The 14,665-nt window shown below is 48.1% G+C and overlaps 1 protein-coding gene across 1 annotated transcript in view; it reads right to left on the bottom strand.

Annotated features, from left to right (window-relative positions):
* Positions 1-14,665, bottom strand: part of Map6 (microtubule associated protein 6) — a 64,750-nt gene that overhangs the window by 6,380 nt on the left and 43,705 nt on the right. The window contains exons 2-3 of the mRNA XM_020155452.2: positions 14,350-14,563; positions 11,997-12,193 (exon numbers count right to left, since the gene is read on the bottom strand). Of these exons, the coding sequence (XP_020011041.2) occupies positions 11,997-12,193; positions 14,350-14,563 (411 nt within the window). The remainder of the gene's footprint in view (positions 1-11,996; positions 12,194-14,349; positions 14,564-14,665) is intronic.

Here is a 14,665-nt window from a genome sequence, read left to right as displayed (position 1 = left end):
GAGCCTTTTCTGTCCTATTTGCAAAACTCAATGTTTAAGGCTATATGAGACATCCTAAGTCTTAGATACTTCACTCTCAGCCTCATCCTGTTTCCATGGAGACAGTCAATGCCTCCAAGTACACATACTGACATTGGATCCATTCTTTGCAGAGTCTGGAAGTAGAATTACTAAGAGCTGTCTGACTGGCAGGTCTCCTGCAGGTTCCTGTTCTTGCACACAATCTGAAGCCTATTTCCTCTTAGATTGTCTCTGGTTATACCATCAAAGCAACCCAGAGTTGGGGCAATGCCCTCTTAGCTTCAAAGAGCCCTGACCTTGAATTTCCTGCTTTCCACAGGGTGGGAAAACTCAGAGGAAGAAAAGAACCCTTACTAACTGAATAATTCAATGTGCTAGGCTCAGGTCAGATGTTTTAACATTTACTGTTTCACTTAATGCAACAAGCAGTCTCCTGGAGGAGAAAGTACAGTGAATGGCTTGAGGCCAGAAGACCTGGGTTCGAATGCTGAGTCACGGGATGGTGTCAGGGCACACCAGACTCCAAGCCTCAGTTTCCTTATCTATAAAAGGGGGGTTAACTGAGGGGAATGCTCACAGAGTGACTCCTGGGATGCAGGTCATGTTTAGTAAATGGTAGCCCCAAAGAGGGACTTGGTGATTGGGTCAGAATGGCAAATAGCTCTCCCACAGTCACTGGGACAAAAACATGGGCCTCCCAGCACCACTGTAGGTGGGAAGACAGGGCGCTCCACTCACTTGGAGCAAAGATGACCAGGACCAGAAGAGGGGGGCTCAGGCCAACAGCACCACAGTCTTTAGCAGGAGGTGGGCAGTAGACAGGCTGATATCACAACTTTGTTCCCTGCCCGGCTCTGGGGACCCTGTACACATGCCCATGTTTTCCAGACACAAACAAAGCTCCTAAGCCCAAGATGGGAAATGTGCCACCTCAAGGGGATTGCCAAGGAAACCGTCTTTGGAAGGCTCATTATTCTTAGGAAGGAAATATGGGAGACAAGGAGTCCTCGCCGCCTCTCTCCCCCGCAGGACTTGGTGGGAGCCATTATTTCAGTAATTACCATGTTGTTTGGTAATTACCTACCTCTCCTGCTAGACCATGGGACTGTTTTCTTCCTTGTTGTGTCACACTGTACCTAGCACGATGTCTAGCTGATATGACTACCTGGAAGACACCAGTGAGAATAACAATGTCTGGTGTGTGGCTTTTTCTCTTTATTCTCTTATTTTTCTCTTTTATCCATTCATTGGACAAACTCTTCTGAGTGCTTGCTCTGTGAGGCTCTGTGCTGAGGACATAGAAGTGAGACCTGACCTTGGCTTCATCGGCCCCCTACCAGACTGATAAATATATCTAGAACATAATGTCACCACCAGTGAACAGGTACCATCACCAGCCATGGCCCCAACCCTTTATCAACCTGGGTCTCTTCAAAGACAGGTCTCTTTGGGAGCAAAGACATCACTTTTGCGGAGTGTTCCCTCACTGTCCCACGAAATCACAGCTCCAATGGAGCCAGACCCAAGGTGCCAGGGCTGGGAGGACAGACCCGGGCCTTTGGGCCTTCTGAGACACTCTGCTGGTGTCTCCCTAACCCTGGTTGCCCTGGGGTAGATACACATTCCCCTACCCCATTTCTTGGTGCCTGAGCAGAAATCTGTGTTTCCATCTGTGCTCCCTCCCTGCACTGACCCTGATTTTCTGCTCTGGAAACCCTCTCAGGGAATGCCACGCTACCTGTCTCAAGAGAAGGGGCAGCAGTTGTGTCCTTATTCCAAGCTTCACTGGGTAACATGCACCACACTCCAGTTTGGGCACTGGTTTTTGTTGCCCTCACTGCCCTGATTACTCTCCTTACAACATGTCTCACTTGGCTCCCATTCCTTGGGAAGTGTGAGCCCAGAACTGAAAGCTATGCTGCAGGGTGGCCTCTAAACAGGACCCAGCACCCCTGTCCTAGAGCCCACCTCCATAGGTCAGCCCACCTTGCTTTGCTCCCTCTCAGGCACCAGAGCCTGGTATCACGTGGTGTCTGCTGGCACCAGACACCATCCCTCCCCACCTGCCTAGCAAGTCCCTCCTCAGCAACACAAGATTCAGTTCCTGGGCTGCTTCTGCCATGAAACCACCTTGACACCCTTCTTCTTCTTCTATGTTCCCACCCTTCACAGCTGCCCCCTAGGATCAGTTGCCATCTAGATTGTAGTTGCCTCTAGACTGGGCTTTTTGAGGGCAGAGACCATGTCTGCTCTCTTTCTTATCTTTCCTTTCCTCCCTCTGTTTCTCCTTCCCTTTCTCTCCATTCCCCTCTCCTTCTTTCCTTCCTTCCACAAATACTTCATAAATGCCTACCTTGTGCCAGGCCATTGAAAATAGTGGAGGACCAGAGAGATGTAGCCTAGGCTGGCATATAACAGGAGGCCAGTACCCTAAATGAGGAGTTTTAAATTCTAACAACTACGTGATACACACAGCTTCCTATTTTTAAATGCCTTAGCATCTTTTTATCCTTTTTTTGTAACATCTCTCTAAGGTTTTCTGTAAGGACTGTACATACAACATGGCCTTTGGTTCTCACAATGGATCAGCCCTGCAAATAGGGATTGTTCTTGCCTCCATTTTCCAGAAGTGAAAACCAGGTTTAGAAAGGGGACATAAGTTGTCTAAAGTCACATGGAGAGTGTGCAGCAATGTCAGGACCTTAACTGGGAAACTCACTCATCTCTACAAATACAGAACTCCCAAATGTGCCTGCAGCATCTGAACCAGGGCCGGCTTGTATTGCTCCTCTGCAGGTCTCAGCTCAGAGCTCCCAAATGAACATCCTGAGAGTTGTGGCCTTCTGGGGTCAGGCCCCCACAACTGCCTATCCAGGCTCCCTTTGACTCAGCCCTTCCCTAATGTACCGTCCAAGGCCCCCAGGTTACCTACTGCATTCAACAGAGACTGGCAAGAAGGCAGCCCTAGAAAGCAACGGCCTCCAGTCCGAGTGCCATCCCCACTGGCACCGGTCAGCCCTACCTGTGTGACTGCAGAGTTTACCCACTGTGGCTTGTCACTACAGATGAGCAGTTGGAACCATAGCTAAGGAGCTTCTGCCACCACAAGGCTTGGTTCTGGATGGAGGTGGGTTGGTGACCTTGGTATCCCTGACTTTTGTATGACTTTTTTTTTTTTTCCTTGAGACAAGGTCTCTCTAGAGCCCAGGTTGGCCTCAAATTCACTTTGTTGCCTATGCTGATCTCAAACCTCCAAGCTCCTGGAGAACAGCATGTGCATCTACACCCAGTGACTCATATTCCATAGACTAGGGTATTTGTCACTGATGAGGGACAGAGGATCAAGTTTTCTTTACAGTAGAAATCCCAGCCATGGCCTAGGACTGGACAAAGAATCTCCTAATGGCTTCGACCGTGGCTGGGCACTTACAAGTTGTATGACTTCATTACTTAATCACTAAGTTTGATTTATCTGTAAAGAGGGATGACACCTAGACTCTAACCTGACCATGAGGATGAAATGAGACCAGTGTGTAAAGGCCAAGTGCGTGTTCACTCCTTCCTGTAGGGTGGGCCAACTGTGCATTTTACAAAAGTCAAACCAGTGACCTGGGGTGGACTCCTAGTTCCCGGGCTCTCTCTACCACTCTGGGGGTCCCTTCTAGATAAGGAAGTTTAGGGAGGGGAGTCGGGTTTGGGAAGGGTTGCACTAGGTGGCTATGAGGCTGGGGGCTTTCTGCCCTGTAATGTACTTCTGTTATTATTTCTTACTATTAAATACCTTTTATAGATTTGACCTGCCAAGAAGAACTAAATAAATTCCCTTTTACATAAAAAATATTGTAAAAAGCATCCTTGGCTGTGTTAATACCAAGAAGGCAAAGTCAACGGCAGACTGACTGTCTCAAGGGACACCTGGAATCGGATAACCCTGCTAGTGACCATTTTTAAATATAAAGCACTGGACTAAGGCCGCCGACAGCAATGGCTCTGTGCTCCTGGGAGCTTGCAAATCAATTTTTGCCCTTCCCTAACCCCCATCTAAAGCAAGGATGGAATCTCAGGCAATTAATCAAAATTGGCTTCAAGTGTTCAAATGAGCGTGTAATTGCAAAACTGGAATCTGCACCAGGTGATTTATAGGGTGTGCTCAGAGAGGAAGGGGCTCAGAGAGGAGGGGCAGATGAAGGGCTGGGGGAGGGGAGCGACAGAGAGCCATCTGATTCTCAGGCCCTTGTGTGGCAGGGTACATTTCCCCAGTGCAGCCCTAGATACCACACTGTTAGGGACCAAGTGCTCAGCAAAGCTACTCATGAGCTGAGCTATTGATGAGGGCATTCCACGTTCTAGTTCACAGAGGATTTTACTGCACCCCCATAAGCCTCTCACAACAGTCTAGTGGACAAGAGATAGGAACTCCTTGCTGTCTGAACTCTTCCTACGTGCCATCCCAAACTCCAGAAACAAACAGAGTCTATCTACATCATGCTAGCCCTTGGTGGCCCAACTCTTGCTTCCTGAACTTGGGAGCCAAATAGATTTGGAGAGTGATGGATACAAGTATTGTTATCTTTTTGAGGCTTAAAGAAATTCAGAGACTCAACCAAGGTCACACAGCTAGCAAATAGCAGAGCCTGGATTGGAACCCAGCCCTGCTGGTTCTAATTCTGAGTCCTTTGCCCTATGACATACCCCTAGGATGGGGTCATCCTAGAGTTAAGAGCTCTGTACCACCGGGTGCCAGTGGCTCACGTCTGTAATCTTAGCTACTCAGGAGGCAGAGATCAGGAGGATCAAGGTTCAAAGCCAGCCCGGGCAAATACCCAACACAAAATAGGGCTGGTGGAATGGCTCAAGTAGTAGAGTGTCTGCCTAGCAAGTGTGAGGCCCTGAGTTCATACCCAAGTACCACCAAAAAATCCCCCCAAAACTCTGTACTGTGTAAATGGTGGGATGAGGCTACTTCTCAAGATTACCCAGTACCAAAAGCTCATGATTTTATGAAGTCGGGACTGTTTAGAAACAGTGGCTACATAAAGTGCTGGTCCAAACAGAGGATGAGCATTATAAAAGCAGTTGCCACCTGGTCTCTGCTCTGCTGTTGCTGTGACATGTATCACAACCACCTCTTCCGTATGAGCCGGGACAGTAACCAGGCAGAATAAAGCCTTGTGGAGGCACCATGGTGAACGTGGGGACACATGGTGAATATGGTCATTCACTCACCTACTCACTCATTATTCATTCAACAAACACATCAGAAGACATTCTCTGTGAGAGCATTGGGCCAGGATACAGGGCTACAAAGATGGACAGAAGGAACTGGTCTTTACCCTGGGGGTGCACAGTCCAGTGAGGGACACACACACACACACATGAGCCAATGACACAGAACATGTGGTAGGTCCCACGATGAAGACACACACAGGGAGCATCTTACCCAGCCTGGGAGGTGCGGGAAAGGCTTCCGGGAACGGTCCCCTTAGCAGAGTCTTGAAGGATGAGTTAGCCAGGTGAGAGGCAGGAGAAGGGCATTCTGGGCAGGTGGGACAGCGTGGGGAAGGCATGAAGGTGAGAAGCAACATGGCGCACTGAGAACGACAAGCTTCTGCAGGCAGGAGGAGCCGATGGTTTGAAGCAGGGTGACATGGCCAGGTTTGCAAGTGTACAGATCCCTCCAGCAGCTTAAGCCCAGAGCAGTGGCAATCACACAAAACTCTCTGCATCTGAAATCCCGCTGCCCCAGATAAGATGTCTGAGGCCATCTGTTGAGATCGTTGTATACAATGCTAGTGCACAAGTGACTGAGGGTCATTTACATGAGGACAGGGACACAGATTTAATCTTAGTTCCACTGTTTGAAAAAAAAAAAGCACCAAGTGGTAGTCTCTGATCCTATATTCCAGGTACTGGATACTGACTCTACCACTAGTATCTCCAGTACCAAGTACCAACTATATTTTGTAAGAAGGAAAATCTTTTGGACCACTTTGTACTTATAACCACATGTTTCAGTCACCCAGCTGGTTAATTTAGTGCCCAAATGAGAAACGTTGTACTGGACTGAGTTGATTGGTCAGTTCAGTCAAGATATTTAAGCAAACGGTGTGTAGGGACCTCACCCAATTCTTATTTTCTCTCAGTTTGTATCTGGATCCTAAGATTTGCAGAATCCATTCAAAGCCAGCCTGCTGGAGAGCATGCGAAGGCCTAGCCAACATGTGGCCTTGTGGGGTTTAGGTGTCATTTTCATTAAGGATCCCACTTGTCTGAAACCTGCCTCACCTCAGGCCAGCCCAGCCTCCTTCAGGGCAGGGAGAGACAGCCTGAGTTGTGGAAAGGAGGCCTGGGCTTTGATGCTTCCTCAGTCTTTTAAGCCTGGCCAAGCTGGCCAGGATCCCCTCCCCTCTGAGCTTCCCTTTCTCCCGTTACCTTGGGGCAAACACTGCTTCACAGCTTTCACAGAAAGAAATGTTTTCTAAGCAATCAATGCATAGAAATTTTTAGAACATTGTTCATGTGTGGACTCCAGGTAATTCAATTCAATAACTGGAATTCTCCTTTCGAGCATTTGCCTCAGTCAACCTCATGTGTAACTAGTTCACAGTTAACTGCTTATGTATCACCCATGCTTTCCAGCACTGGAAAGAGCAGGGAAGAGCCTAAAGTGGTGTTTCTAGTGTCTACTATGAGGTCTTTCCCACCCTCATGTCATGTTACTACCCACTCTGCTCCTAAGCTAAATACTCTAGTGTCCCCATGTCCAGAGGACACCAAGGCTCAAAGAGGTTGGAGCGCTGTACAGCAGCACAGATTTCCACCCCTGAGCACTGCCCTGCCTGAGTGCACTGCCATGTCACAGAGTTCACGGGATCCAATATGCACAGATATAAGTCCTGGCTCTACCTATTGTCGTGGGTATTCTAGGATGGCTTAGGTGTTCTGAGGATGTGTGCATCCCAAGGGAATGGGGTAGGGATTTGGAGTTCCTGCCTGGGTCCTGCGAGCTGTGGTCCTGGAGAGAGCTAGTGGACAAACTCTTGTCTCTTCTGCCTTGGTGGCCTTGTCTACTCCAGCCACCGTGCCAGTTTGCTGACTACAGTGGGTCTATGGATGGAGCTCTTTTTACTGTAGATGGCTGCATCATGAAAGAAGCTTTTTATAAATATCTGGAAAATGTGAACTGTTGTAAGATACGTGATTAGTAAAAACACCTTGAAATCACAAGGACATGCCTGTGGTCTCTTTGAGGTAGGACTTGATACTGCCCAAAGGAAGATTTTCACTAAGAGTATATAAACTTTGAGGAAGAATTAAAATACATTTCTAACTAATTTAGCAATAACGACCTATTTTAAAACTAGACATTAGTTTATGTTATGTACGTTTAAAGAAGAAGATATGAGAGAGGGTTGTAGATTCCCCTTGGGAACTCTGAGCAGCAGAGGGGGAGCTGTAAGTGTGTGAGGTAAGCCCTGCTCACTTGGGCTGTACAGGTGAATGGAACCAGGCTTCCCCACCTTCCTGATTTCTCTGTGGCTCAATTTTTGCCCTCTCTGGTTCTGGATATATCTTACCTTCCCTCATTTTATTAGTTATTCTGTGTCTTCATATCTATTTTTTGTCTTTTTTTCTTCTCTGCCTCTATTTTGACCTCTGTTTCTCTCCTTTTCTTTTCACCATCTCTCTCCATATGTCTCATCTGTCTCTCAAATGATCAAAAGTGAGCTAACTTTTATGTATTTGTTTTATTTATTGAACAGTTTCTGTGTTTTCTCCATATGCAAAAGTAGACAGGTGGATAGAATGTTTTCTATTGATCTGGAAAACAAGTGCATAGTGTTTTTCTTATTATTACTCTTGACTGAGTCCTGCCTCTGCCTCCCATCCCTTAACTCAGGACTCAGAATCAGCAATAGAATAAAAATCCTGCCCTAGGGCTCCTCACATAGAGCAAGAGAGGACCTGTAGCCATGGCAAAGTGAGGGGCAAAGCGTGATGGAAAAGCATGCAGGATGTGGTGCAATTGGGGCAGATAGAATAGAGACCCCAGGCCTTTCCACCAACAGCTCTACTACTCTGGCCTTTGCCCTGACCCCATGCGTGAACTATCCCCAGACCTGAGCTCACTGACGTGTGACTCCTCCACACTTTTGTTTGTGCAGATGCCCCTGCCTGGCATGCCTGGGACAGGTTCGGTTCTGTTCACCTGGGCAACACCTACCCATCAGCTGAAGTCTTTCCTGATCCACGGACTCCTCCTTCATGCCCCACTGTGATCAGAGGCAGAGTCTCAGTCATCCTGGTTTCCCTAGTGCCCAGCACAGGGCCTGGCACACAACAGGTATCCAATCAACACATGTTGGAAAAATAAAGAGTAGAAAGTCTTTTGCCTTCCACTTTACCAGAAGGATAACAAAGTAGGCAAATTTGGCTTTGGCCTTGAGGTTCTCTACTGGCCCCCACTTTCCCATCCCTGGATCTGCTCCCTGCCTGTCAACCTGTCCTCCATGCCCTGCTTGTCACATCCCACCAACCTCCATTGTGGAATGGAGCCTCTGGAACTCCCAGCCATACAGGAGAAAGCTGTCCTCCACTGGAGCCCCCAGTTCCTTCACCTGCTTGACTTTGTTTGAGCCTCTCATAGTTGTTTCAGCACCCCTGTGACAGACACACACCTGACAGCCCCCATACCCCACATAGCAAGCCATCCCTTGAGGGTACATCCTCCAACATGACCACAGATTAAATGAGCAAGTGAAGGCATCTCTGCTGCCCCTGCGAGGAAAAAAACAGCCAGAACCATCATTGCTGCCTGCCACAGGGAGGGGAAGAGTTGGAGCCCAGCTCCCAGCATGGCAGGGCAGTGCAGGCACAGATGGTCACTGGTCCGCCGACATGGGATCAAAACGTTACACTACCTTTTTGGCCAGTGCGTCTCCCGGTCCATCTTCGCCTTTCCCAACACTTAGCTCTGACTGCTTGCAATTAGAATCTGAGAGGCAATCTAAGAGTCAAGCTGCATTATGGAGAACCCAGGACAACTGCTGGGCATAGCTCATCTTGTGCAGAGCGGCTCAAATGCCAAAGGTTGGTTCCTTCACCTACTCAGCTGGGCCTCACCAAGGAAATAAGATCAAGAAAGTGGTGTTCGTCTTTAGCATTTATTTATAATTGGAAAAACTGTTTGTTTGTTTTCTGAGCAAGCACAGACCACAAGCACGTCACAATCAATTGGCTATACATGAATATTTTTGTCATTCTCTTACTAACAGCAGGAATGAAATAGCACCAAGAGAGGTGTGTGCTACACATTACATAGACAATCTGTGGTATGCAACAAAACCCAGGCCACAAAATTGTAATAGACACTTCCTGTCTGCTCAGTGAGGCACAGCTATACGGGCTGGGCGGGAGCCCAGGAAGAGTTCAGAAAGCTGGGAGAAGCCAGTGCACAGCTTTGGCAGGACTTGTGCAGGCAGGCCAAGCAGACAACAGGAAAGTCTCTATCCTGGCCCTCTGGTCAGGGGAGTATAGGAGCCACAGAAAGTGTCCAGAATTAGCAGGACAGGCATAGAAGCTTGGTGGCCTTCAAAAAGGCAACACCGAACACTGCTTGAGGAACCAAGATCAGTTTCATTCAGTAGTTAGGGTTACTGAACGAGACTGGCTGAGTTTTATTTGTAAACAGTAGAAATCAAAGGAAATTTCTTGCCAGTGAAGTGACATTCAGGAGTCCAAGTAAACCGAAAAAGGTTTTCCCAATTTGGGTATGTGAAAAAGAAGGGGACACTGACAGCCTGAACGACATTGTACAGGTCACCAAAAGCCTCAGGAGAGGCAGGGTAGGAAATTCAGACCCTGGGGCTGCGAGGTCAGTAGAAAAGCCTGTGGGGCCCTTACAGCAAAGTATGGTTTGGACAACACCAACTCAACTCTCATTGTGCACGTGGGGCTGTCATGTGCACGTGTCTGCCTGCATTGCTGTGGAAACAGATTTCTTTAGGCTGCCCACCAAGTCTAGCACAGTGCCTGGTATAAGGCATTCAGTGTGAATGCTGAATGAATGATCCCCTGTGCATTGTAAACTCTGATTACTGCATCTGCAAAACGTGATTCTTCTACTGCAAAACTCAAGTTGTGGCTAACAACCACATCTGACTGATGCTTAAGCTTGAAGAACGACCATATATTGGCAAATTCTCTAGATACAGTTAGATTGTGCTGATAGAGTTCTCTGATAAATAATAAAACAAGTAGCCAGAAACATTTCCAACTAGGCATATGCAATCTGTCAGTCATAGCACTCAGACTCACTACTCTTGCCAGCACTTCTCCTCCCTCACAGTCCCCACTCCAGGATGGAAAGGAAAGTGGCACACAGCCTGGCCATGTGTCTAGTTTCTAGTTTTCCTGTTCTGTAAAAAACTAGGGCTTGCACAGCACATGGTAAATTAATTTGCAAAGACTTCTCAACCATCCCCAAGGTGACAAAGAGAATAGTGTAAATGAATACTATGCTACCTGGACAGTGAGAATAAGACAGCTGTGGAGCTTCTCCTTGTGTCTTCTCCAGACCACAAGGGCTGGAAGGGTCTTCTGAGGTAAGGAAGTGTGAGACCTTCCCTCTGCACTACTTTTAGCCAAAAGAAAGCAAGCCTTGAGTGCAGGCCTGATATCCTACAGCAGCCCAGCTGCTCAGAATGCCAGAGAAGATGAGGACTTTGGGGACAGGGGAAATAAAATGTGCTGAGTAATCTAAGTGTCATCAGAATGTTTCTGGTAGACATTTTGGGTTCCCTCACAAGCACGGGGGTGTCTTTTCATAACAACTCCCTGACTAATTCTTATGACACAACTCTAGCCCAGCTAAGGTGGCACTTGCCTCCCCTGGGGGTTTTGGCCACACAGACATGCAACATAGAGCACATCAAGAGCTGCTTTTATTGGCCAAAGAAGCCAAAGACGCTTGCTAACCCTTTAGCAGGGCACTCTCAGAGTTTGCAGCTACGTCACAGACGTGCCAGCCAGAAGCTCAGCACACCGGCCTCTCTGCGGGACACAGCAAGAGCTATTCAGGAAGGTGGGGAGAAGCACGGCCATACTTGCAGCCATGTCTACGTCCCACTTGGACTTCTCAGAAAATCACCCAAAGCCACTATCCCAGTGGCTGACCTTTCTTCCTCAGTCACCTAAGCCAGTCACTCTACAACATTGGCAGCACACTGGGGGCAAACAGAGGGAAGTAGTCTCCTGTTTCTAGATCCTTCCTAGGGCAACTACAACATCTATAACACCCACTCCTTCACCAGCCCTGGCCTGGCTGCAGCTACCAGTGGCCTATCTATTACTGGATATACCATTTAAAACCCACCATTAGGAAATGATAAACAGGCACAAACTCTAACAGAAGACTCTAGGAGATTACTTAAAGTTAACAGAAACAACTGCATTTCATCAATATTAAGGCCAAGGTTGTTGTTTTTTGTTCTTTGTTTTGGTCTCTAGTACTTCCACAAATGTTGTCAAATGCTGACACCCATAGCACGCAATTATCCTCTGAACTTTGGAAAAGATCATTTACCTAAAGTTCAAAATTGGCCAGTGACACAGACCTTGGAGCAGCAGGAGGGGACCCTATAGCAGTCACTTCCAAGCTCTACCAGGAGGTGCGCTTGGCAGCCAGCTGAGACCTGCCCTTGCTGAGCCCTGCAGGGAAGGCACAGCCAGGGAGGATGCTTCCTAGAGTCCCTGGGGCTCCTGGTTAGCCACAGGGCCACTGCAGGAGGAATACGCTCCTCAGTCAGTGAAACAGAATCCCTCCACCAAAAGAAGACAACCAAACAGCTCCAGGGACACTCAGGACCAAGGCAGATGAGAAGTCTCTAATTAATTTTGTGGCCTGTTTTGTTTGTTGGTTAAAAAAAGAGAGAGAGAGAAAGAGAAGAGTAAAAGGAAAGTGCGGTGACATTTACTCTTTAGCCTCAGCCAGTTTATTGTTCATCTCTTTACTTTGCTCCTTGTCATCAGGTTTGGTGGCACCAGTGCCCTCTGTACTCTTTTTCTTGGCGGCCTGGCCCGACACCACCTGCTTGTCTTTGGCCTTCTTCGGGGGCTTATGGCTTGCTGAGGTCTTTTTTGGTTTGGAACTCTGAACACTAGGTTTCTCCACCTGCATGGAGAGATAGACAGAGCACAAATACAGAAACACAAAAGGGAGGGAGTAGGAGAGAGGATTCAGAGAAAAGACATCACAATGTTAATGAAAAGATAACGGTAGTGATGGCGTTTGACACTGGCAGAGCAAAGCCTCTCATTGCTATCTGGGCACCTGGCTTCTCCTGTCTCCCTGGTCACTGTGTGGTAACACTTTCAAAGGCTGCATAGGCCCCGGCCCTGCCCACCCTCTCCCTGGACCACAAGGGGTGGTGGACTAGATGACTCTTTTGACCCCTCCCCGTGGGAAGATTATACCCTGTCACCTCATTCAACACAGGCACGGCATACAGTTTACTGTACTCGGTGGAATGTGAGGAGGACATGGGTTACTCCAGACCCAGGATTCAAGAGTCAGCCTGTTGGGCTGGCAGAGTAGCTCAAGAGGCAGAGCACCTGCCTAGCAAGAGAGAGGCCCTAAGTTCAAACCCCAGTACAACCAAACAAAAAAAAGAAAAGAAAAGAAAGAGTCAGCCTGTGCTTCAGTGATCTCTGTCCTCTGCTATAGGAAGGCACTCCTACCCCAGTCCTGGACTTAAGAGGGAATGAGGAATGGTGCTCAGCCATGGGGGAAGGGTGAGGGGCTCGTGGGAGATGACTCTTGGCTGATGCTGGATGCTGGGTGCCAGGGTGGTGTGCTACTGCTCACAGCTGGCCTTTCCCTGTTTCTATCTCTGGGATGGTGAGCGCTTATGAACAAATGTCCTTGCTGAGATTTTTGGTCAGGTGACTGCAGGTTCAGCCAGGCCATCAGCACCGCCAGACACAAGCTACTCATCGCTGGCTGGGCCTTGACCAGCTCCCCACAGCAGCTGTCCCAGGGCTACTCCTCTTCCCCCAGGCTTCCAGCTGTAGCTCTGTCCCCTCATTCTGAGGAGATGGCCTTACCTTCTCTTTCTGAGAGAACTCTGGAGCCACTGGGCATGATGGCTTAACATGCCACTCCCTCCCATCCATCTCTAGGTTTAATTTCCCCATTCTTCCCTCCTTCCTTCTCTGAAATCTTCTTTTGTACAATGCCAACTCCATGTCCTGGTCCCACCTCATCTGTGGATGGACAGAGCTGATGTTGGGCCTCCCAGGCTGGCATATTCACTTACTGACATCCAGTAATTTTACCTGCAAATAAGGTAACCAATCTTCCTGGTTTGCCTGGAATGGAAAGGATTCCTGGAACATGGAACTTTCAGTTCCATCTTTCAGCTAAAATGGGAAGCATTCCAGGAAAACTTCACTTAGCTATGAAGTGGTCCTGGCCACATAGAAATCTCCACTTGAGTGCTAGACTTTAGGACAAAGCAGAGAAAAGGTTCTGGAGGTATCTCAGTTCTACAATGTTTTTTGCTTTTATGCATAGGAGAGGTGACCCTTGCCCAATGCCATGTGGTCTGACAGACAGTAAGTGAGGCTGCTTGGTGTGTACCCTTACAACTTCACTAGCTCTCTCTCCACATGCTTCTCACTGGTGAAATCAGACTGAGATGCAAATAAGGCAGGGTAGTGTTAGTATAAGAAAAATCCCTGAATTCTTTAAAACAAATGACTGGGAACACATCTTGTAGTTGATAGACGAGTTGTGACAGACTGGGCACAGCTGGTGGATGGTGTTTATCAAGGGAGGAATGAGCAAGGGCAGATGTGTTTTAGGGCCTAGGGAAAAGAAAAGATTCAGCGGTTGGAGTAGGGTGGAAGGGGAGGCAGGGCTAGGGCCAGATAGTAAGGAAGCCAGACAAGGGGGCCTGCAACCCTGGGCCAGCCCTTCAGGGCAGTAGCCGAGCAATTTTAAAACAAGGGGACTTAGGGTTCAGGTGAGATTTTCTGTTACTTTTTTCCCCTGGATTTCTCAAACCCAGAAGCTAGTTCTCTGGAAATGTGACAAACTTTAAGCTGTTTTTATATTAGGTAATGTTTGTTTCTAACATTTCCTTTGAATTTAACACAGCTTCTGTTAAAGGTGCCCCTGGACCTCTGTGTGCTAAAGAGGAAAGGAGAGATTCAACAGGAGCTGCTGGGGGCTGGCCAGGTAGGCCCTGGCCCCACTCCCTAGCGCTGAGGCAGGCAACTCTTCCAGTGCAGGCTGTGCTGCGGGCTTCCCCAGGAGATCCTTCTCACCTTTGGGGGTTCCTTGAAAGGTTCACTATAGAGGCTGCGTATTCTTCTGCGATCGATGACTTTATTGTCAGCTGTGGTAGGCTTATTGGCCTCCCCTTTGAACTGAGCACTGTAACTGGTCTCATGAGCCATCTTGTCATCTGGAGGCTTGTACTGGGGCTTGGCTTTGATTGGTTTCACAGGCTTGATATCTGTCCATGCTTTGAATTCGTTCCTGTTAGTCGAAGAAAGCATAAGCAATGTGAGACAACACATGCCCAAAAGCAATGCTCCCAATTCCTGTTGCACACGCAGCAAGCTATTTTTTTTTGTTGTG

Source organism: Castor canadensis, chromosome 1, assembly GCF_047511655.1.
Source record: "Castor canadensis chromosome 1, mCasCan1.hap1v2, whole genome shotgun sequence".
NCBI classification, from domain to species: domain Eukaryota; kingdom Metazoa; phylum Chordata; class Mammalia; order Rodentia; family Castoridae; genus Castor; species Castor canadensis.
This window is presented reverse-complemented; position numbering and strand designations above follow the sequence as displayed.